This window comes from Macaca nemestrina, chromosome 9 (assembly GCF_043159975.1).
Source record: "Macaca nemestrina isolate mMacNem1 chromosome 9, mMacNem.hap1, whole genome shotgun sequence".
NCBI classification, from domain to species: domain Eukaryota; kingdom Metazoa; phylum Chordata; class Mammalia; order Primates; family Cercopithecidae; genus Macaca; species Macaca nemestrina.
In genome coordinates, this window is record NC_092133.1 from 26,935,536 (window position 1) to 26,960,498 (window position 24,963).

At 40.6% G+C, this 24,963-nt stretch overlaps 1 protein-coding gene across 4 annotated transcripts in view; it reads left to right on the forward strand.

Annotated features, from left to right (window-relative positions):
* Window positions 1-24,963, forward strand: part of LOC105478290 (sortilin related VPS10 domain containing receptor 1) — a 596,134-nt gene that overhangs the window by 454,865 nt on the left and 116,306 nt on the right. For all 4 annotated transcript variants that reach the window (XM_071069161.1, XM_071069160.1, XM_071069162.1 and 1 more), the window contains exons 8-10: window positions 1,280-1,369; window positions 8,891-9,070; window positions 19,946-20,092. In XM_071069161.1, the coding sequence (XP_070925262.1) occupies window positions 1,280-1,369; window positions 8,891-9,070; window positions 19,946-20,092 (417 nt within the window). The remainder of the gene's footprint in view (window positions 1-1,279; window positions 1,370-8,890; window positions 9,071-19,945; window positions 20,093-24,963) is intronic.

Here is a 24,963-nt window from a genome sequence, read left to right on the forward strand (position 1 = left end):
TCCTAATGTGATGAACATGCACATTTGTCGACCTTCTGGGTATGCAAACTCCAGCTGTCATTGAAACTCCAGGCATTTAAAGAGTTTAAGGGTGGCTGCGAAAGAGCGAGAGAGACTGGTGGTGGTGCCCTTGACACTGTGCCCTGCAGGTTGCTCATATGCTGGGCTGGAGACCACACCCCTTCCTGCCTTCTCTCACACCCACCAGGATTCATTGAGCTGCATGCTTTGGACAAAATTGGAGGGGAGCTGGCTGTGGTGGCACCTGCTTTTAGTCTCAGTTCCTGGGGAGGACTGCTTGAGCCCAGGAGTTGAAGGGTGCAGTGAGCTATGATTGTGCCACTGCACTCTAGCCCTGGGCAATACAGTGAGATTTAGCTTTAAAAAAATTTTTAAAAGGCTGGGCGCAGTGGCTCATGCCTGTAATCCCAGCACTTTGGGAGGCCGAGGTGGGTCGATCACCTGAGGTCAGGAGTTCGAGACCAGCTTGGGCAACGTGGTGAAACCCTCCATCTCTACTAAAAGAATACAAACATAGCCGGATGTGGTGGCAAGGGCTTGTAATCAATCCCAGATACTCAGGAGGCTGAGGCAGGAAAATCACTTGAACCTGGGAGGTGAAGGTTACAGTGAACTGAGATGGTGCCATTGCACTCCAGCCTGGGTAACAGCAGTGAAACTTAATCTCAAATAAATAAATAAATAAATAAAATTAAATAGAAGAGACCTACATTGAATTTGGATGACAATCCTAGCCTGGTTTTGTGTCTGATACACCAGCACTCCTGTCTGTGCCATGTGCCCATAATCATCAGTGTAACACCATCAAACTGGAATTCAGTGCCCAGAAATGTGAGCCTCCAGCTCTGCCACTGTTTGACTTGGGCCGTTTCATTCTGATATGGCACAGGGACCTACCTACTTGTAGGGTCATAGACTTGGGTCTAGAGACCTGGGCTGGTGATGGCAATCAGCCAGTGTACCCCAAGGTTAGTATCATTTGAAAAAAATAACTCAAAATGTTTTCTGGCATCTGAGCCACAGTGCAAATTTAAGAATTGTATTTTTGTCCAGTAGGTTCAGTTTGGGCCTCTGACCAGCTCACATACTCTTTATAAGTTGTGTTTGAACTGAATGCCAATTCTTTACATGTGTCTGCAGTAGACATTAATGCCATTTGTTGTGTTGGAAACTACCTCCTTCCATTCAGGTCGCTGTTCTGTGACCTGTGTCTGTCATCGTAGCTTGAGCTTCTTACAATCTTGTTTTTATGATCCAGCTGACATCAGGAGGGCGGCCACATTACTACGTGTCTTACCGAAGGAATGCGTTTGCCCAAATGAAGCTTCCGAAATATGCTTTGCCCAAGGTATGGCCTAGATCACTTTCTTCATTTCACTCTTGACTCTCATTCACAGAAGTCAGCCTCCATCCCTTTCCCAAGGACTCTTTCAACCTCTCATAGTCATGTTTTATTTACATCTCTCATCTCTGTTTCCCAAGTTTGCTCTGCCTACTGTCTTTTTGACCATTCTTATTATCCTTCTCTTATTTCCTCCCTCCCTTCCTTTCTCTCTCTCTCTCTTTTCTTTTTCTTTTTTCTTTTCTCTTCTCTTTTCTTTTTCTTTCTTTGTTTCCTTTCTCATTCTTTCTTTTCTTTCATCTTTCTCCTTTTCTCTTTCTTTTTCTCTCTCTTTCATCTTACTTTCTCTTTTTCTCTTCTCTCTCTCTCTCTGGGATTGTTGCTATAGGAACATTCATAAGAATTTTAATAATTGATTTGATTTTCAGTAGTAAAGATTTTCAAGCCGTATGTATTGGTTTTCTAACAAGACAGAAAATATTTTTTAGATGTGTTATGTATCAGTGCAACAGCTGCAATCCATTTCTGTCTGGTTTGATTATCAGTTGTTTACTGAGCGGCGATGCTGTGACGTGTCACCAGCCTTTGCTTTCTCTCTCAGCCAATCAGCTCTCTGTAAACTTATGTGACTGGTTGTCTTCAGAGTTCTGAGGCGCAGCTAATTTTTTAGACTTTCCCAAAGGCATACCCTTTGGAAGACAGAGACAAGCAAAAGTTAAAGACCCTCAACTGTTGACAGCCCCAGGCTGTGTTTCCAGAAGGTGCTGAAGAACTGCGTTAATATGGAGCGCCACCTAGTGGAGGTCAAACTGACTTGGGAGCTCAAAGCTGTGTGTTTGCGATCTTGCTGCCATTGTGATGTATTTGAAGTGACTAGGAACTGTAAATGTATTGTGCCTTAATCTTAGAGCAAGGGAGATGTATGTGGCTATAAGAAAGGGACTCTGCAGGTTTAAATAGAGTTCTAGCTCAACTTGGAAGACTTTGGGTTGTACAAAGAACATACATAACTTTTTTTTTTTTTTAATTGAGTTTCCATGCCTCTGTCTCTTATAATTTTCATCCATGACTTTGTAGTATGTTGACTTGAACCAACACCAGATAGCTGCCCAGGAAGTCATATAATAGACATAACACAAGGGCATAGCAGACCTCCTCTCCCGGGAGAGCTAGTGGTAACAGATTGTTCTGGCTTCTCCAGGCTGAATTCTCTCTCTTGGCTACCACCCTACCCTAACCCTAACATAGTGAAAGGTGGGCTGTAAGCCTCAGTCCATTAGAAGTAATAACACACATTGAGTTGCACTATTAACTCCAAAGAACTATAGCTATGCTTGTAGTTGTTATTTTCAGCTGCTGAGAGATTGATGACTGTGGTAATTATCTGGAACTGTATGTATGTCTGTGTCTGGATACATTTAAGTTCTTGTTCTTGATTTGGCTTAAGTGTTTTTCTTTTTTTTCTAATAAAACACGAATTTACAACATTGAAGTTGTGCCTTAGATAAGAATTGGATAACATCACTATGTAAAAGGAAAACTGAGTGTTGTTCAAATTACCCCTGATAATCTCTTAGGAAGGTTTGTCAGAGAAATGAACATGTTAACTCAATAAATACAACAGAGCCGGGTTTTTCTTTTTTCTTTTCCTCTTGAGCGTTGAAATAAATTGTTGTTTCTTTGATTGACTAATAAATGAAGTAGTTGACTTGCAGGATTTGCACCTTAAAAAAAAGAATTATCCTCAACGCAATGACATGCTGCTGCTGTTCAAGAGGGATGTGGAAATGGAGACCATATCCTCATCTTATGTGCACTCTTGGGAATAAACTGTTTTTTGTTTGTTTGTTTGTTTGTTTGTTTGTTTGTTTTGAGATGGAATCTCACTGTGTCACCCAGGCTGGAGTGCAGTGGCATAATCTTGGCTCACTGCAACCTCTGCCTCCTAGGTTCAAGCGATTCTCCTGCTTCAGCCTCCCAAGTAGCTGGGACTACAGGCGCATGCCACCAAGCCTGGCTAATTTTTGTATTTTTAGTAGAGACAGGGTTTCACCATATTGATCAGGCTGGTCTTGAACTCCTGACCTTATGATCCACCTGCCTCAGCCTCCCAAAGTGCTGGGATTACAGGTGTGAGCCACCGCGCCTAGCGGGGTATAAACTCTTTAAGTGACATAAATTTCGATCGAAATCAAATGCTATTTGTAGCATAACTGAGGCTAGAACTCAAGTCTCCTGACGCTCAAGGTAGTGTATTTTTTATATTATACTTTCTTACCTTGAAGGTAAATTTATAGCTTCTGTTATTAAAACATAGCATCATCACCTCCTCAAAATTCCATATACTGTCAGGGGCATTAAGAAGAAAATCCCATTGACTTAAGGAGCCCCAGAAATCATACTTTAAAATCAAAGAAACGTTTGTAGAGTCATTGCTGGAGGTTGGGGAAACAGATACTTTGCATTGCTTGTTCATAGCCATCTCACAGATCATTGCTGACAGTTGCCCCCAGTGGCATCTAGCCAATATGGAAGGAAAACGTTTTACTTTGAACCCGAGTTTACATCTGTCTTCTTCCTCCTGTTCTCCCAGAAGATCATGTTCCATTACTCAGTCTCATCTGGGTTCTGAGGGTAGAATGCAGTGATTAATTTAGCTTGTTACCAGAAAAAATAGGGGCTAGTACAGCAAACGAATGTATTATTTGATCCAGGTGGATGTTTATTATTTAAGGCAATGAGATTCTTTATTATAATCCCATTATACCTTCGAAAAGAAACCCCAGCTTGGGTGGAGTGGTCTGCGACAAAGGTGCATGTATTTCATGGCCTTCTGTCAGAGTCAGGGCTGGTGCAACTGGAAATGAACAACGCTTCATGCCGACCAAAGGAATCGAGACAAACCAGCACTTTTATGCTCAATTTTCTTTTATCACCCACTACCATTGTATCAGCTCCTGAAAGATCATAGTCACAGTGAGCTGTGCTCAAAAAAATGTTTAATAATATAATAGTAAAGAATGATAAGCGGTAGGGAGATTTTAATATTGCCGTTGCCGTTAAGAGCACGTGGCCCTCCAGACAGGCAAATGTAGTGACAGTCTTCCTTAACTTGCTCGGAACCCATTCTGAGCTACTCAAGTGAGATAAATGAGGCAATACATATGAAAGTGCTTTGAGCATTTTGGAGGACAGATACTCTATAAAAGCAAGGTAATATTATTATTAGTATGGATCTAGTTGTCTCCATGGTGGAAGATCTATGTGGACCAAGATGCAGGTGATGTGAAGGCTGCTTTATTTGCAGCAGGAGACCTGGATTAGGGACCCAGATCTGTCACTAACTTGCTTTGAAACCTTGGGCTGGTTTGTCAATGCCTCTTTTCTTCATTTTTTTTTTTTTTTTTAAAATAAGGAGCTTAGATTCACAACAATATTTTCTCATGTGTGTTACTTAGAATAAAATGTCCTTAGTAATCCTTCCTGAGAATTTGGCGGTGTGGTCAAATATGTCTGAAAAAAGAAAGAAACTCCATTCTGTGTTTCTTGCCTAGAGAGTAACAGTAGCTCGCTGGTATGTTGAAGGTTTAGAATGTCCAATGAGCAAGAAAGCTCTTTAATTCACCGTTAATTAAAATGTTTTACCGTTTTAAAGTGGTAAAACATTTTTCAAGTTTTCCAAACTTGAAACTTGAAAATTTTCAAGTCTTCTAAAATCCTAACATTGTTTTTTTTTTTTTTGAGACGGAGTCTCGCTCTGTCACCCAGGCTGGAGTGCGGTGGCCGGATCTCTGCTCACTGCAAGCTCCGCCTCCCAGGTTTACGCCATTCTCCTGCCTCAGCCTCCCGAGTAGCTGGGACTACAGGCGCTCGCCACCTCGCCCGGCTAGTTTTTTGTATTGTTTTAGTAGAGACGGGGTTTCACCGTGTTAGCCAGGATGGTCTCGATCTCCTGACCTCGTGATCCACCCGTCTTGGCCTCCCAAAGTGCTGGGATTACAGGCTTGAGCCACCGCGCCCGGCCTACAACATTGTTGTCCTACGGAACAGACTTTAGAAATGCTTCAATACAAAATCTGTAAGATCACAGTTGCTCTCAAATTCTGTGATTTGGTTAAAGCATTCAACATAAAGTGCCACATTGGGAGAAAAAGCACATTTTTCCCAATAGAAACAGGGTTTAGGGAAGGAGAAAAAAGATGGTATATAAATATTTTAAACTTTTCAATTAAAATATTTAAGACCAATATCATTTGAAAATGGCTGTTCAACATAATTATATGAAACAAAGGAAGGATTGGAACTCAGCCCATATCTAGAGATGGTCATTTTAATCTGTTATCATTGTGTGATTAGTTCTCTAAGTGACCTAGACCACAATATTTGATGCATCTGTGTTTTCCTTTCCAAATCTACAAAATAAAAGCTTGGGAGAAGTGACCGGTACAGGTGATGCACTTTACTCTTCCAGTGTAGGATTATTTAATCAAATATCTATTGTGAGAAACTCAGAGGTTCACCAGTGCAGAAATTCACTGTAAATCACAGAAGTGAGAATTAGCTATGCTGTCAGGTTATTGTTGAAATATTTTAACTTGGCTTCAGGGATTATGCTGCATCTTACTGACAAGGAAGGGAAGATGAATTGGGAACAGTTGTTTGATGCTTCTCAATGTCAAGGTAAGGATTTAGGTCTTTGCCCTATAGGATGGAGAGCCATGGAAGGTTTGGTCATCAATGCAGGAACAGCTCTGGAGCTAATTTCCACAGACAAGTCTCTCCGTTAGAAAGAAACCAAACACTTGGGTGTAGCTTCTCCCGGTTCAAAGAATTTTAAATTTTATTTTAAACAACAACAAAGACACTTGGGTGAACCACTTCTTCTCGTGTATGTAGTTAGGACTTGAGTATTTGCAGTAAACAGAAAGGCCAAATGAGCCTGGATTAATCAACAAAAGGGATATAAGGGCTCACTTAACTGAGAGTAGCTAACATAGCTAGAGCATATGCTAAGTGCCAGACACTATTAGAAGTGCTTAACACTTATTAATGGATTTCATCCTCGCCACTCTATGGGGAACCTACTATCCTTGTCTCTATTTTGCAGGTTGAAATTATGAGATACAGAGTGTCCAAGTTCATGTGGCTAAGATATACAGCCAAGATCTGAACTCAAGTAGTTTTACTCGAAAGTCCATTCTTCAGTCACTTTGCTAGACTGTCTTCTTTAACTGAAAAGTCTGGCAGTGGGATCAGCTGCTTAAATGTCCACATTTAGGGACCAAAAAATGTCACAGGATTGGGCCCTCTCTCTCCATCCTCTGACCCTGTTTTCATAAGGATTGGTTTCATCCTTTACCTCCAAGATATGTCTCCAGCAGATGTGGACTTTTCTCTTTTATTCTTACTGCTTACAAACCAATAGTGAGAGACTAATTTTGTCTCTCCCTAATGACTCCGCAATCATTCTAGAAACATGTCATATTGACTTTATGTGGGTCACCTGCCCATCACCTATTCAGTTGCTGTTGCCGAGAAATGGAATATTCTGAATGCCAGTTCCAAAAGCTCATTTGTTGTGCTGCTGGTAGAAGAAAGCAGAAAAAAGTTTAGATGAAATATAGAAATATATCTGAGAGGAATGCGGCTGTTTTTCAAAACACATCAATCCGTGCAGTTGGACCTGTGTCTCCTCAGGTTCTGCATCAGATTGAAAATATTTTAAAATATACAATAAAAAGTAATACGAATTAAATAAATGATGCAACTATTTACATAGCCTTTACATCGTATTAGGTATTGTAAGTAATCCAGAGATGATTTAAAGTGTACAGGAGGATGTGCATAGATTACATGCAAATCTTATACCACTTTATATAAGGAATTTCAACTTCTGTGGATTTTGGTATCTGAGGACAGTCGTGGAACCAATCCCCCTGCAGATACCTAGAGAGAGCAGTAATTACCAGGAGAAATGTAAATAGACATTCAATGGATAGAAGCACACATTAAATTAATGGGCAGGATTCATTTTTTGGCCTCTCCAGTTGGGGTTCTTTCTACAAAAATGTTACCAAACTCGGGTGTGTCATATTGAGCCTGAGTAGAGGTGAGGAATATAAAGCCCTTTGGCTATGGACTTCTCCCTCTGGAATCGAGTTTACTGTGATAAAGGGTAAAGAGGAGAGGGAGTCTTGTGCCTACACGTCTAGAGCAGAGTCAGAGCTGAAATGCTGCTTGATTGAGAACATGAGCATATATGACAATGAGAAATTTAGGTTAGTAGTTAGGTAGAATTTCCCCGCACTGGAATTGTTAACAGGAAGATTGCCAGATCTCCTAAAGCTTTTCAAAAATAGAGTGTGGTGCATCTGGAAAGATTAGAGTACTAAGCAATGCCAAAAACAAGAATTGTTCTACGTTGTTCTTCTACCTTTGTGGTTATATGCAGTCTTTGTTTTTGTTTGTTTTGTTTTGGTTACTTAGCTTTAATTTTTGGTTTTTGGAAGTTGTTTTATGTCTACTCTCTTGGGCAAAGGGTAAAATGCAGCCAAGAACATATTAACAGACATCCCCTAAAGAAGAAAGCAGGCTTTGGTCTGAGTCAGCAAGCTTCAGACTGTGGTAGCTTCCATTGTTCTTCTCTAGAGTTACAAATGGGGGAAAAAGAATTTGAAATTCCCACCCCAGGGGCATTTGCTCACTGCCTCCATGCTACCTTTGCTTTAATTCTGTCTTCCAGGACCATCAGGGTCTGAAAACATCGTCAGTTGTGCAGACTATCTTTTGCCCTTTTTCACTGGAGGATTCCTGCAGAACCTCTCAGTTTAGGTTTTGATAAGCAGCTAAGTCTTTGAACACATTAACATGAGGATTAGTACTTTGGGTTTCTCTGGTGAATATTTTCTTAGGGCTGAGGGTAGAGGAGACTGGCTGGGGGTTGCTGAACCTTAGGGCAGTGCTTTTCAAACTTTAATATGCATGGTAATTATTTAGCAATCTTACTAAAATGCAGATTTCCATTCACCAGGTGAGGCCCAAGGTTCTGTGTGTTTAACAAGCTTACAGGTGATGTCCTTGCTGCTGGTCCATGAGCCACGCTGAGAGATGCAGCGTTTGTCTATTTTCTCTCTGTCCCTCCAGCTTTTCCTCATGTCTGCCCCATATATGCCTTCTGAGCAAGTATCATATTTGTGCTTGGCAAAAATATCAGGATGCTTGATTCTCCAAATCATACATATTTAAGAAAGTATTTTTCAAATTATGTAATGAGGCATTTAAAACTGATCTATCAAACACCCCTCCATCCTATTTTTTAATGACCTTATTGCCTAACCCCACAAGTGACAAAGGAAATATATGATTAATGCTTAACTAATTATTATTTCTCATATATGCAAAAGGAAGCTACGTTCTATTAAAGTGCTCATTCTGGTATTCCTCATTTGATGCCACACTCTTTGGATGCCTGCCAGGTTAACGTGTAAAACTCTTCTTCCCTCTTCACGACCTTGTGTCTTTTCACAGGACATGCATGTTATCAGCACCGATGAGAATCAGGTGTTCGCAGCGGTCCAAGAATGGAACCAGAATGACACGTACAACCTCTACATCTCAGACACACGTGGTGTCTACTTCACCCTGGCCTTGGAGAATGTCCAGAGCAGCAGAGGCCCTGAGGGCAACATCATGATCGACCTCTATGAGGTATGTCACGAGGCATATGTGGTCCTAAGCCACAGCAATGCCCAGCTGGCTGATGGAAGCCCCGCATGGACTCTTTTCCTGGTCATTTTAATACAGTTCCTTATGTGGCCTCATTTCTCTTGGGAAATGGAGAGATTTGCAGAACATTTTTATAAGTTAATTTGCAATCCACAGAACATCTCTGGGAGGGATTCTGGGAGAGTTTCTTTTTTGACAAACTCCACAGGACATGAAGGCTTAGCGGACTTTCGGAATGTCTGGGGAGGCAGCCAATTACAGGGTGTGACGAGAGTGGCCTGCATGCAATGTTTGGACATAGTTTTGAAAGGCAGACAGGGCCGGGCCATGAGTAAAGGGATGGTGGATGGCACTCCCTTGTCTCTCAGAAGAAAGAATGAAGGGGATCAGGTCTCCTGCATCCAGTCAGAAGAAGCTTCATTTGGACTTGAAGACCTTTCTGGTTAAATAAGCTCCCTTGGCTAATGGCCTTTTTCTCACAGGGCCAGAGAGTGAGATAAGATTAGCAGGTGTCTGTCTCCTAAATCCAGAAAAATAAAATAAACAGCTACTACAACAAGAACAGAGCTTAGCAGACTCTTTGTTTCTCAAGATGGCTAAGATTCAAAAGAAAATCATGTATGTTGGATTGGTTAGCTTTCATGATAAATACCAATGCTTTAATTGCCATTGAAGGCACAGTTAGCTAGAAAGAAAACTACTGCCTTGGGATGGATTTTATCCATTCGTCAGTCTTATCATGCACTACGAAAGATTTATAATAGGTTATAATAAGCCATTTGGAAACATTCAGAATTTGGGAAGTGCAACAATATACCTATATTCTATCTGAAAAAAAAAAATCTAAAATGGATTCAGATATGTACAGTCATAATGACACTATCATTTAGTCAAGAATAAGCACAGTGAGTCAAGAGGTTGCTTGTCTAAGAAGTAAGGATATATCTAGTATGAAAGAAACTAACTTCACTTAAGAAATTTTAACCTGTCATTGTAATCCCTTTCAATGTGTTCTATCTTCCTCCTCCTTCAGAGGTTCTTAGTGATTTTTTTCTAGTATCTAAACTTTTATGTATGTATAAAAGCATATTAGTAAACTGTATGCCAAAGTTAGAGCCCAGGTATTTGTAATAGAAATTATGGCAGACTAGCATAGGGTCTAGTTTATATGTATATGTTTAGAAAATTCTACTGCAAACTTTTTCATACTTTCACAAGTTTTTCCACTTCTTCTTCTGCCCATGTTTCAGATAAATACAGTATCATGTATGACAACCTCAAACTGTATTCTAGAAGAAATTTACATATTGTGATGATTTAGTTTCAACTTCATGTTGAATAAAATTTAATTTAGAGTACAGATTTTGGATTTAGGTTGCCTAAGCTTAAATCCTAGCAATGCCACTTGTATGTATTCTTGAGACAAATCCAGTAACTTCTGAGCCACAGTTTCCTTGCTTAAAATATGGAGATAAATATGATACCTACTAGATGTGATTTTTCTGAGGATTAAATGAATTAATCCTTTCAAAGCACGGAGCACAGTGCTTAAAATACAATAATGCTCAACAAATTATAGATAGCATCATTAATATTATGTTCCAGTGTGTTCAAGCACCACTGCAGTGTTCTACTCTCATAGCCTTAACATCTACCCACATTATTTAAATGCCCAAAACATTTTTATTATTTCGGATTCCTACATCTTCCCATATTGCAATTAGTGCAGCCATATGACATTCTTCATATCAAGTAGTTGTCTTTTTTTTTCTTTTCTTTTGATATGGAGTCTCGCTCTGTCACCCAGGCTGGAGTACAGTGACACGATCTCGGCTCACTGCAACCTCTGCCTCCTGGGTTCAAGCTATTCTCCTGCCTCAGCCTCCTGAGTAGCTGGGACTCCCACCACCACGCCCAGCTAATTTTTGTATTTTTAGTAGAGACAGGGTTTCACCATATTGGCCAGGCTGGTCTCAAACTCCTGACCTTGTGATCCGCCTGCCTTGGCCTCCCAAAGTGCTGGGATTACAGTAGTTGTCTTCTTATAAACAAGTGTAAATTACCACATTTCTTTTTCATTGGTAAATAGACTATAAACAATAGACTATAAACATTTTAACTTGAAGTGTGTTTTGTTGAAATGTCATGCATTTTCTTGCCTTGACTCAACACTGAGCATGCTCTGCGCATTCACTGGCATGAAGTCAAAGCAACTGCCCAAGCTTAATCACCCAGTTTTCTTGCCTGGCCCTCATTCTATCCTTGATCTCCCAAAAACATGTTCTGACTTTCAGGTTCCATCTTCCCCTTCCTGATTATCCTCTTCCCTCTTTTTGAGTCAATATGGAATTGATTCTCTGGATAAATTTTGTTTCCTGCCAGAAATAAAAACCATTTTAATTGGTCCCTTGATGACGAAAAAATGACAAGTTTAGACAGGAATGACTTTGCAATGTCTTGTTATTTGCAACTCTTTTCATGACTAGTTTTCTGAATTCAAACATCAGTAACAGGTATGGAATGAAAAGAGGAAACAAGGCGACCTCTGGACATGCCAAACATGGCTTTGTTAATCTTGTGCTTCCCCTTTGTGCCTCTTTTGCAGTTGACTATCTGTAGGGAAACTGCTGGCTCTTATTATCATCATTTTGGGCAGTGGTGTGACTGTATTGTGTAAAGGTGCTCTGCATCCTGGGGCTGGGAGAGAGGAGTCTTTGTTTTATTAGCCTGACAGTTCACGGCAACTTGAATTGAAATTGATGTGATCAGAATGGCAGTGCCGTATCTGCTGATTACCTAGATAGAAAGAATATTGGCTGACACGGAGCCTGGCACAAATGTTCCCTTAAATCTGATTGTTCTGGCTAGCAGGAAGCTGAAAGCCATCCAGCATGAATTTCCCAGTAGAATTGTAATGAATGATGAGAGCTTAGAGATAAATGAGAAGTAAGAAAATCCATAAATGAATTACTAAGGAGCAAGGATGAGCAACACATGAGGTGGGGGTTACAGAGACAGCATACATGGAGTGCATGCCTGCTCACATTTGGGGTGACTGAGGAGGATGGCCTTTGTTCTTTGTTTGCTTTTGCATGCCAATTATGTGCTATTCCTGCATTTGTGAGCTCTTCTGGCTATTTTAGCAGAGGTGAACTGTATAATGTATAAACATGTAGATGGGTCTGTGCGTCACGGATGTGCACTGCTGATGGGTCTTTGTAAAAAATGCAGAAGGAAGCACTGTGCTTGTTAAAATTAAGCATTTTGTTTGCACATATGTTGGAACCTGGATACAGATTCTGTGTTCTTTACCCTAGAACTATGTGTGTATATGGAATGAGAGAGAGAAATGCTAGAGACAAAGTGTTGGGGGTACAGCCTTATATGGTTTAGTTATTGAAATACCAGAATTTTCCATCAGTGTGAATTGGACTCCATTCAAGAGAGCCAAGAAATAAGAGACAAGAAAGTTGGCCTCAGAGCAAAAATACTAGAAATGGATTTTGTTGATATTAATAATGTCAAATATTTTGGGCCACTTTGTGCCAGGCATGGTGTAAAAAACCTTCCGTAACGATCTCATTCAATGCATACATTAACTTTATGATGTAGGAACTGTTGTCACTTTCACTTCAAATATAAGTAAATGCAGGCAGAGAGAATACAGCAACTTTTGCAAGCCCCCAAAGATGGTAAGTGGCAGAGTTAGGACCTAAACCCTAGAGTATGCAAACTCTCAACTGTAGACTGTCATGTTTCCCCTGAAGGATCCGCATCTGGGCTCGTATTTGGTTGTGATACGAGCATTAAGACTGAAGAACATAGAAGGGCAGGGTAAATAGAGTTAGACTTTGCATACCAGTTGAAAACAGAAGACTGGAAGAAGAAAATGATGAAAGTCAATGTAAAGAGAATCAGAAGTTTGATTGCCTGAGACCTATCTATGCAGCGCCTTTAGTACCAAGTGCTGAGTTACAGCTAAGTTCAGGCCATATTGACACATGGCTCGCAGTCTTGTCGGGTGGATGTATTTGTGTAAGAAAAGCCTGGAAACAAGTGTCCTAAAACTCCATCACACCTGAATAGAATGAATGTTCCAGTGGCATCGTGTGGGTTGGGGAACAGAAGACTGCATATCTGGTGGTGGCCAGAGCAAAAGAAATGTGCTGAGTGTATCTGAGAAGAGTGATGCCTGATGTATTTGTGTAGTGTGGATGATAAGAGGGAGCCTGACAGGTTTGGATGACACCTTCTCTCCTTTGGGAAGGGAATATTAATTAATGATGATGAAGAGCACTTTGGCTTAATAGATAATGACAGTTCACCCCAGCTGAGTGCAAAGGGTTGTGTTGGGAGTGAAGCCACTTGGCTGACAAATTCAGAATACACAAGAATGTGTGCATACATGAGTGAGCCCTGGTGGGTGTCATGAAGGACAGCCAGTGACCAGGGCATGTTCTGTTACACACAGTGTCTTCTGTATCCTCTCTTTAAAAGAGAAAACTCAACGGTTATGATAATATAGCATACACCTTGATTTCTTGGAGAAAGACTGCCTCTTACAATCTAGTTTAGGAGGTAGGAAAGAAAAATGCTCTCCTATTGAAGATACATTTATTACAGGATATTGAATGTACTATTGGCCAGGTGCAGTGGCTCACGCCTGTAATCCCAGCACTTTAGGAGGCGGAGGCAGAAGGATCACCAGAGGCTAAGAGTGTGAGACCAGCCTAGTCAACATGGCAAAACCCTGTCTCTACTAAAGATACAGAAATTAGCTGAGTGTGGTGAAGTCCCAGCTACTTGGGAGGCTGAGGCAGGAGAATCACTTGAAACCCTTGAGGTGGAGGTTCCAGTGAGCCGAGATGGTGCCAGCCTGGGCGACAGAGCGAGACTCCTCCTCAAAAAAAAAAATAATAATAGTAATAATAATAATAATAAAATAAAAGAATGTACTATTATTTCAGGCTACTGTCTCTTGAGGAGGAGAGTGCTGTTTGAGGAGGAGAGTGCTCTTTGGTTGGGGCAACAGAGAAGGAAAGAACATTTAGGTTTTTCTTGGCCAATGGTTTCCCTGATTGTGAAGGCACCCCCGGCCTCATGTCTCTCCTTCCTGCTATCCTCTCTTGAGAAGAGAAAAATATCCCATCCACAAAGCCCAAAGAAATTGTGGCCATGAATATGTTCTCTTTCTTGCCACAGTTGTTGTTTCATCTTTTTAATTTTTTTTTTTTCAAATTTTGGCACTTAGGATTTGTAATTTAAATCTGAGACTGAGAGGGTGGCAGTATTCATCTTTTAGTCAGCATTCAAGGCAGAAATAAGCAAAAACACCTGCACAGGAGTCTTCCCAACTTAGCCTCTGCATGGAGCTTACAGAGGGTTTTCTTACACAAATACATGAGTTCCTTTGAATTAATTTATGATAAAGAGTATAAGGAGTACTAGAGATGTCTATAAGAAGATTCCTGATTCCCTTAAGAACAGGACAGAACCATCCAGAAAGTAAACCTAAAAAACACGGGAGAAATTCCCAGCACCTAGCACATTCTAACTCTCAAAAAAATGTAGTTGTTGAGATATTCTACGTATTATATCTGCAAGTGCCTAGAAGATCGTATGATACTTAGTAGATGCTCAGAAAATATTTACTGAATGACTAGAGTAAATGTACTAATGACTGAATAAAATACAATTTATTTGAGTAGAACATTCTGATGCGATATTTCTCTCAGGCGATATTTCTCTAGGATAAAAGGAGAAGTTCGAAGAGGCAGTATAGCCACAGGCCTAAGGGTGTAGATAGACTCTGTAGTTAGACAGACTGACTCGGAGTCCAGATCTAAGATTCTCCAGGGGGATGACCTTAGGCAAGTGATTAGCCACATCTGAACTTCAGTTTTCTCATCTGTAAATGAGGATAATATGAACTCTAATGCATGCAGATATTCACAAGTTCCTGTTTGCAAAGCCTTTCATGTACAGGTTGAGGATACCTTATCTGAAATGCTTGGGACCAGTAGGGTTTCAGATTTTAGATATTTTTGGATTTTGGAATATTCACATATATATAATGAGATATATTGGAACTGGGACCCAAGTATACACACAGGATTCATTTATGTTCCATACACACCTTATCACATAGCCTGAAGTTAATTTTAAATAATATGTTTAATAATTTTGTGCGTGAAAGTTTTTGTATTCTAGAAATTTATTTTTTATGTTTTATTGGTACATAATAGGCACACATTTTCAGGGTATATATAATAATGTAATTTATATAATTAGTAAATAACATATTAGTGTACTTGAGATTATTCATCACCTTAAATATTTTTCTTTTCTTTAGAGTTTTGATTGTGTTTTGCCTGTGACCCATCACATATGATTAGGTGTAGAATGTTTCACTTATGGCATCATGTCAGTGCTAAAACACTCTAAGTTTTGGAGCATTTTGGATTTTTAGATTAGGGATGTTCAACCTCTGGTACCTGAAATTTAATAATCAATACATTTGGGTTGCCATTATTGTGATATCTTTCCTCCAAAACAGCTTTATTAAAATATAATTCACATATCGTACAATTTATCCACTTAAAATGTAAAATCCAATGGTTTCTAGTATGTTCATAGAGCTGTGCGGCCACCACCACAATTTTAGGCCATTTTCATCATCCAGTACAGAAGCTCCACAACCATTAGTAGTCACTCCCCGTTTCTCCTCCTCGCATCTTCTCCCCGGTCATGGTTACCAGAGGCTTGGGTGTCGCACCTTCTAATGCAGAACGCTCACTGCCTATTTCAGTAGGAACAAAGACAGGGGCTGGCGCGGTGGCTCACACCTGTAATCCCAGCACTTTGGGAGGCCGGGGCAGGTGGCTTGCTTGAGCCCAGGAGTTTGAGACCAGCCTGGGCAATGTGATAAAACCCTATCTCTACCCAAAACAAAACAAAACAAAACAAAACAAACAAACAAACAAAACCCCAAAAATTAACTGGGCATGGTGGTGTGCAACTGTTGTCCCAGCTACTTGGAAGGCTCAGGTGGGAGGATCGCTTGAGCCCAGGAGGTCGTGGCTGCAGTGAGCTGTGGTCACACCACTGCTCTCCAGCTTAGGTGCCAGGGAGAGACCCTGTTTCAAACAAACAAAAAAAAACAGGGTTCTTTGTATAAAGTTACTTTACTATTATTAATTTTAAAGAGTAGCTTGGTAGAGTGAATGACAATCTGAAGGTTGTGTTAGAGTAGGAGACCATAATGTGAGAGGTCACAGGGGATGACAAAATTGGGATTAATATATGATAAAGAGTATAAGGAGTACTAGAGATGTTTACGGGAAGATTGAGTCCCATAGGAAGATCCCACAGTTGTTGACAGCCAAGATACAGGTACCATCTGTATGAGAGACAAACTAAAGAACAGAGAATAAGTGTGAGGATAATCAGGATGAAAAGAGATTCTGGTTTCTGGAAAAGGTTTATGAGCTGAATCTTGAGGGATGAATAGGTAGAGGCATATCAGGAGGCTGTCCAAGGGAGTTGGGGGTAACCTTTGTGAACAAAGAGAGTCAGATAAGAGAAGGGAAGAAAGTGTTCTGAGACCATCATGTTGGCAACAGGAAATGCACCAATGTACTTTGTGTTAGACTTAAGGTTTGAGCTGTAACACTTCACGTTTAAAGTCTAATTAAAATGATATCTTGACTTATATTAAATAAGAAATAACTGTTAATTACTTTTGAGATATCTGGTAGCACATTTCTCTATATGAGAAGCAAAGACTAAAGTAGCTTTCCAGCACACTCAGAATTCTTAAAGTTCTTTATGCAGAATTCAGACGGGCAGTAAAGGCAACAATTCTTTTCCCAAAGGAGGACAGACTTCCAGCAGTGGGATGTACCATTCCCATGGGAGTTTTGTCATCAGAAATTCTGTGTCTATGGGAAGACATGGCTTCGTAGGAAATACTGCTTTACCCCACCCTACCCCATCCCTCAGCTCCACTCTATTCCATAAATATGCATGCAGTGTGGATACGGAGAGGTTATCTAGAAACATAAACATGTCCCCTCATCCTCAGTGGAACCTCAGATCCTACACTCACACAGAGAGAGACATATACTACATGCATAGGCAGGTACACACATGTACACCCACGCACATTCCACATTTGGGGCACTCATGCTTGGTATTAGTCCCCTTGATATCCAAAGTCCTACAGTGAGAGGATAGAGGTTCCAGGAAACATAGGATGAGACCTTAGAATAGAGCACTGGAAGAAAGTGGCTCGTGCATGCCTAGGGGTTTCCATGAGACACACAGAAAGATGGATTTCTCAAGCTCAGAGTGAAAGGAACAGTGAATAGCACAAAAACCTAAGACTAGGGCTGACTACCTTTGCAGACCAGGCCAAACCAGCAAAAGAAAACAACAAAACAAAACAAAAAAACCCCTACCTTAAATGGATAAAGTGCCTTGGCTGCAAAAGGAAAATAAGCGATAAGCAGACCCTCTCCAGCTCTATCCTGTGTTGATACACATTCCCTTTACTTTGCCAAGTTTTTATTCCTCAAGATAAACCTGAAGGCCAAGCTGCCAGAGATGAATTACAAAGCACAGCTCTTTGCTCAAGTGGCATTTGATAATGCCAAGCAGTTGGGGGCCAATAAAGTCGCCACTTCTGCAAATCAAATGAACCAGCTCCCAAACATGCATAACCCTGTGCTGGCACCCTTGCCAGAAGAGGGAGAGGGCAGGAAGGAAAATGGGCAATGAAACTACTGGAATAGGTAACATTTTTATTCCGTCTGCACTTATTGTCACCCTCTTGAGTGCTGAATGGTTAAGACAGGGTCATTTCTCATTCCTGGGAATGGTATAGAGGAAAGACCAGTATGACTTTGTGAAATTGTGATTTACGTAATTTAATTTTTTAAAGAACTGGCAGTATATTCATATTTAAGTATGTAACAGCTTCTTGAACATATGCAAAACCAATATGGAGTTCCCTGGTGGGCAGCCCTTGCGGAGCTGGTGCAGTGAATTACTAAATATTATTTGTAATTAACACACTGCTGTTGGGAGGTAGAGTGCTCCTGGAGTTTATGCCTTCCACATTTGTTGAGGTTAGACAATGCACAAGAAATTGTTCTGGCTGCTATTGATTGCCCAGAATGCACCGTGTTTCCTGAGTGTAATAGTTCAAAGTATTCCTCTCCACAACTCATTTATACCATTTAGTTGTTTAACATACTTGTTGTTTCAAAAGAGTACAAATGTGGCCCAACTGTAAATTATCCCAGATGCCAGATCAGCGGGTACACACTAATGAGGTCTGACTGTCAAAAGCAAAGGAAAAATGTGTGTCTTCTATCGATTGAAACCCAACCTCTTAGAATTGACAGATTCAAGCTGTATTTGAAGTCAGGCAGATTTGGGTGTGAATCTCAACTTTGTGTGATCTCAGTTTCTTCATCTGTAGAATTGGGGTAAAAGCTGCAGGTGCAGGTTTGTAGTAAGTATTAGAGGTTTTATAAATAAAATACTGGACATAGTGCTTGGCGTTTGGCGAGGTCTGAAGAGGTGACAGCTATTGCCTCACTATTCTGCTTAAAAATTTTTCATGTTGTAAAGGGCCCAAGTTAAGTAGGTTTAAATATGCTTGTTAGCCTGCTCACTTACTCCCTAGGTGTGTTCCAGAAAGCCACCAAGTCAAAGTGTCTATTTCCTCATCTTCAAAATGTGGCTAATGATAATTATTCCATGGTTATTCTGAGTATTAAATGAGGTAATGTACATGCAGCGTTGGAATGCATTACTCAACATGTTTCAGTCCTTTTCCTCACTGTCCTGTTCTCCTGGGTTGTTACAATTTCAAGCAGGGTAAAATGTGCATGAATGTGTTTGATAAACTCCAAAACACAAGAAAAATATAATGCACAATTATTTGCTTTTGCAAGATTTTGACAACTTACTAATGATTACTTCTTACCTAACATATAGAAGAGAAGAGACAATCATTTTCAGAGGCAAATAATTAAGAGCATCTGTTTAGGCTGAGAACAACGGTATTTTAAAAACAAAGTAGGGAGTATTTGATGATTTAGGAAAACCACCATTTATTTAAATTTAAAAGCTGTCCTCTTATATTCAGTGCATTCTGGTGGCTTAACAGAGAGATCTTACACAGAAATAAAGCAACAGTAATTGGATCAGGAGCTTTAACTGACCTCTTTCAATTGCCCTAGCCTGCAGATAGCTTGATAATTGAGGTAGGCATTAAGAGCATAAGCTGTGAAGCCATAGAGTTGTGAGGTGATAATCCTGAGTCTGATACTTACTGTGTGCCCTTGGGCAGTGTGACCTTAGGCAAGTCACTTTATTTGGATGAGCCTGAGCTTTCTTCATCTGTGAAATAGAATAAACGATACCAAGGAGGACTGTTTTAAGGATTAAGTGAGATCAAGTATTTGAGACTCTGGGTGCTACCCTAGCATACAATAAAAGTAACCCCTATTTATTTATTATTACTTACCAAGCAACAGAGCTGAAACCATGAGAATTTATCTCCTGGCAACTGCAGGCTCCTGTCAGCCTATGTTAGGGGTAATAAGAAGCTGCTATCAAACTCTTATTGTCACCCCCATATGATAAGGATCACCAATCTGTTGTTGTTTGTCCAGTAGCCTGGGAAGTCATTATACCTTGAGTGTCACCTCCTTCCCCCATCGCCAACCTTTCTTTCCTCCAAGATAAGTGCTCTCAGCTGACTTTGACAGCCTTCTTTTTTTTTAAGTAAACAAATATATCGCTTCTCAAATTGATGTATTTTTCAGCCATGTCAATTTTTCCCAGGTAGCAGGGATAAAGGGAATGTTCTTGGCTAACAAGAAGATTGACAACCAAGTGAAGACTTTCATCACATACAACAAAGGCAGAGACTGGCGTTTGCTGCAGGCACCGGACACAGATCTAAGGGGGGACCCCGTGCACTGCTTGCTGGTGAGTCTTCATATTGAAGCAGAATGCCTCACACAGTAGAGGGACAGAAATGGATATTTAACAGAGGATGAGGATAGTTCTGGGACTTTTGCTCAGTTCATGAACAAAAGGGAGTGGGGAGGGGCGTGAAGGCAAAGGGTATAGAAAACTCACAGCACTGCCTAGTGTGATGTGCCAGAGAGATAGGAGAACGTGGGCAGTTTCTTGTGCCCTTCCAGGATCCTTGGTTCCTGCCCAAGTTCTGATGAGGGCCTCAAATGGTAGTTTGAGGGAGAATAGGACAGTTTCTATCCCTGGTGATGATATACCCCGAACAACCTACTTGCTCATGAGTAACCTGTTACAGAACTAATGATACATAAATTCAGCTGTAGAGTTGATGAACTGAATGCAGAGTCGTGTAGGTGTATTTTCCTGTGGAGATGTTTAATCATATTTTCAGAGGAGTTTATGACTCAAAAAAGGTAAGAACCACTGATTTATACCCTTATTGGTATTCTTTACAATATGTTCTGTTCATTTTTGTCTTATTCTGTAAAGCTGAAGTTGGCAAACTATAGCCTGTGGGAAAAATATGGCCCACCACTTGTTTTTCTAAATAGGGTTTTATTAGAACGCAGTCATGCTTATTCATTCACGTATTGTCGATGGCTGCTTTCACTGTACAAAGGCAGAATTGAGTAGTCATGAGAGAGACTGTTTGGTGAACAAAGGCCAATGTGTTTATTTTCTGTATCATGAAAAAAGCCTGATATTTATTACCTGGCCCTTTACAAGGGTTTGCTGACCCCTACTTTAAAGTATGGCTTCCTTTTAGTTGCCTTACATTTGGGCAGTGTATAGATTCGTAGGAATTTATTTATATATTTGATATATGATGGCATCCAAAAGGAGGATCAAAGATGAATCTTGCTTTCAAGGAGTTTGCAGTCTACTTGGCTACTTGAATGTGACTAGATTAATAAATGGAAGACTGCAGAGTCACATCTCATTCCTCTTAGTAGCTCTGATTCCTCTTAGTAGCCTGCTCCAATTTTGACACACAGATAAGTACTGAGTGAATGCAGAAGGAGGTGAGGAAGAGACAAATTGTAAATTGCAACCATTATTAATACTATCGGTGTCTGTAAAACACTTCAGAAGTTGTGTCTAAATTTAGAAAAAGGAGAGATGATTGTGTAAGCCTAGAGGGAGGACCACTTCATCTGAGTAAGAAGGGCTTGTAGGGGATGGGGGTGTGTGTGTATGAATTACACGTATATAGTTGTTCACACTCTTCATGCAGTTCTGACTTTGATGTTATCTGCACTCAGCTTGCTTCCTTCCATCCTGTAAAGTCTGGACAGTCACTTTGCAGGTTCATCTCTCACAGCTGTAGGCGGGTCACCCTCCTAGTTGAGAAGATGCCAGCAGCCATAGCTTGACCTTATTAGTTGCAGAGAATATCACAGTTGTCACTGTGCATCAGGGAAGCAGTCTAAAATTCAGCTTCCCACTCAGCTTCTATCCTTATTACTGGCAACTTACAGGGGGAAAAGGCCAGTTGTTATAGTAATGGCAGTGACAGAGTAAGTAAATGTAGCAACTATTATTGAATACCTACTCTATGCAAGGCACAGTTCAGTGGCATTTTAAAAAAACAGGATCACCTTCCTAGTTCAGCTTTAGCAAGTTGGAGCATAGTGCTGCTTAACCAAAGATGCGTGGGATATGCCAGTTCCTTAAGCTGGTCTCTACTCCACAATTTGGAGATTAAACACCTATGAGAGAGAATTATGAGAGAGAATTAACCATGTCACCTAAATGGGCTTGCCTGGGGACTCTGGCATCATAAATGAACCACTAAAAATGGCTTTTAAGCTCTTAGCAAGGTATTCCCTGCTTCACCCCTAACCCAGTGTCAGAAACTCTTATTGTTGTACTTCCAAAATATAAATGTAGTATCAACTTACTTCCCTGTCACTACTGGGACTGCCCCAATCCAAGCCAGCATCGTTGCTCACCTGATCCACAGTGACAGGCTTCTAACTGGTCCTCCCACTTTTACTTGGCAATCCCTTCTCTAGACAGCAGCCAATGGGACCATTTTTTAAAAAATCAACTTTGTTTTGAGGTAAAATACACATACCTGCAATTTTAAGAGTATAGTTCAGTAAATTTTGACAGATGTATATACCCATATAACCATTACTACAATCAAGACAGAACATTTCTGTTGCCCTAAAAAATACCTCTTTGTGCCTCTTTGCAGTTAGAACCCACACTCTCAGCCCAGCACAACCAATGATCTACTTTATTTTCCTGTATAATAGATTGTTGTTTTTTAAAATTGTGTGTAAATGGTATCAACTTGAACTTTTGAAAAATCAGATCATATCGCTTCTTTCCTTAAACCTTCTAATGGCTTCTAATACATGTAGAATAAGTAAAAATACTTTATCATGACTAATGAGACTTCACGTGATCTGGCCTCTGTGTAGTTCTCCTCCCTGGTCTCCAGCCTCTCCTCTCTCCCTTTCTTCCTTATATGTAAGCCAAGGTGGAGGAGGGGTTTTTCTTTCCATACCGTGAACTCATCATGTTCATGTATGTCTGAGGGTCTTTGCATTTGTTATTATTTCTCTTAAAATGTCCTTCTCTTTGTCTGGCTTGTTCTTGGCATTCAGATCATTGCTTCATTATCTTAATTTTAGAGAACTTTCTTGAGCATCCCCTAAAGTTGTATTTGTCTTAACTCTTTTTATTTTCTTCATGGTCCTTACTGTTATCTGAAATCAGCAGGTGTACTGCTTAATTTTCTTGTCCATCTTATCTTCTGAAGTGTGAGCTTCATGAGCCTAGGGACGGTGCCTCTCTTTTTGACCATTCCAAAGAATCAGCTCCAGGAATCATACCTGCCACGTGGTAGGGGCTCAACATGAGGGGTGCCATGTCTGGAGTATGCACTCCATCGAAAGGTGTTGTGACAGTTTCACATTTGGATTTTAATGGAAGCCGTTCATTCCCTCTGAGAGTCCACTGGAGGATTTGTCACATTGTCTACCTTCTGAAGCTCATGGGCTCAAGTGGAACCCAAAGTTAACAAAAGCAGGAAGCTCATTAAGATGAAAGGAAGATGGATTATTGGGATACAGATGTAGGGAGCTCAGGAGTCTTCCAGCCTTCCTTCTTTGTTAACCCTGTTGTTTAATGTAGTTTTAACCTGAGCTTTAGAAAGCAGGCTGCAGGTGAGAAGGGGAAAATGACAAAGGGAAGCCGGGAGGAGAGACCAAAATCACTTTACAAAAATCTGCCAAAGGCACTAAATAGAAAAGGAAATTTTTGAGCTACAGGAGACGAAGACTGTTAAAAACCTTCTTTAGGCTTGGGAGCTGGTGGCAAAGATGAGATAAAAAGTGATTTTAGATTGTGAGTACTTGGAAAGTGACAGTGTCACTGAAAGCACAGCCTAGTGATTAGAAAAGAGATTTTTCCAGCAGGACTGTTACAGATGTGGAATAAGTTCAGAATTACAGCCCGAATGCAATGTTCCTGGCAAAAATCTATGCTATAGAAATAAGACATCTAGGGTAATTTGGGCTGTATTTTTAGGACTTTTAGACTGATTGCCTGGAAGGCCCAGCTGGGATTTCTTTCCTCTGAAGACAGAATTGTACAATTAGATAGAATATTACAGGTCACAGTCCACCTGTCTCCAAAGCCTCAGGATTGGGCTCCCAAGAGGCAAGATGTGAGCTGAACTGAGCCTGTGACAAATCCTTGGGCCCTTAGGGAAAGCACACTGTTTCGTGGAAAGAGGCGCTGACTTTGTGGATTCGTCTGGCAGTTTTCTTTTCTTTTCTTTTTTTTTTTTCTTTTTTTTTTTTCTTTTTTTTTTTTTTTTGAGACAGGGTCTCACTCTGTTGCCCTGGCTGGAGTGCAGTGGCGCGATCTTGGCTCACTGCAACCTCCGCCTCCCGGGTTCAAGCGATTCTCCTGCCTCGGCCTCCCGAGTAGCTGGGATTACAGGCATGTGCCACTACGCCCAGCTAATTTTTGTATTTTCAGTAGAGACAGGGTTTCACCATGTTGGTTGGCCGGGATGGTCTCAATCTCTTGACCTTGTGATCCACCCACCTTGGCCTCCCAAAGTACTGGGATTACAGGTGTGAACCACCGCGCAGTTTTCTATTGGAACCGATCTGGCAGTTTACTATTGGAACTGATCTGGCAGCTGCCCCAGGAGAATCTGTTTTTCACCTTTCTTCCATTGTCTCTGACTCCATATATTTTGCTGATTTGGGCTGGAGCTGAATTCCCCATACCCAGCCAGTTGATCCAGGGGCCTCCTTCCTCTTTGCCATTGACTCTTTATTGAAGATGTAATAAATTCGAATTTCAAGTCAGAGAAAGAAATTATACAAATGAGTATGTATTTCGGGAGGGAGAGTGTTAGGGATACTATTTGGGAGCTTGTTCTTTACAAAAGCTCTGATGTGTCTTTTCAGTACAGTATTCAGATTAGATACCATGGAGATAAAGGTACCATGAAGAAACTAAAGGCAGTTGATACAGAGCCTGAGGAGAAAGAATTGGGATTTGAAGCTGGTTGACCCTTAAGTAATATAACAGCTTTTAAAGTTGACTTATTACATGATGGGGAAATGTCTTCCATTGTATGGTAATTCCCCAGTGGGATCTACAATGCTAGAAATAATTTATGGATCACCTGGAGAACATTATGCTACGTGAAATAAGCCAGGCACAGAAAAACCAAGTCTGTGTTTCTTCTACTTGGAACCTAAAACAATCAAATTTATAGAAGTGGAGACAGAATGGTAGTCACTGGAGGCTAGAAGTCGGAGGAAATAGGGAGATATTGGGCAAAGGGT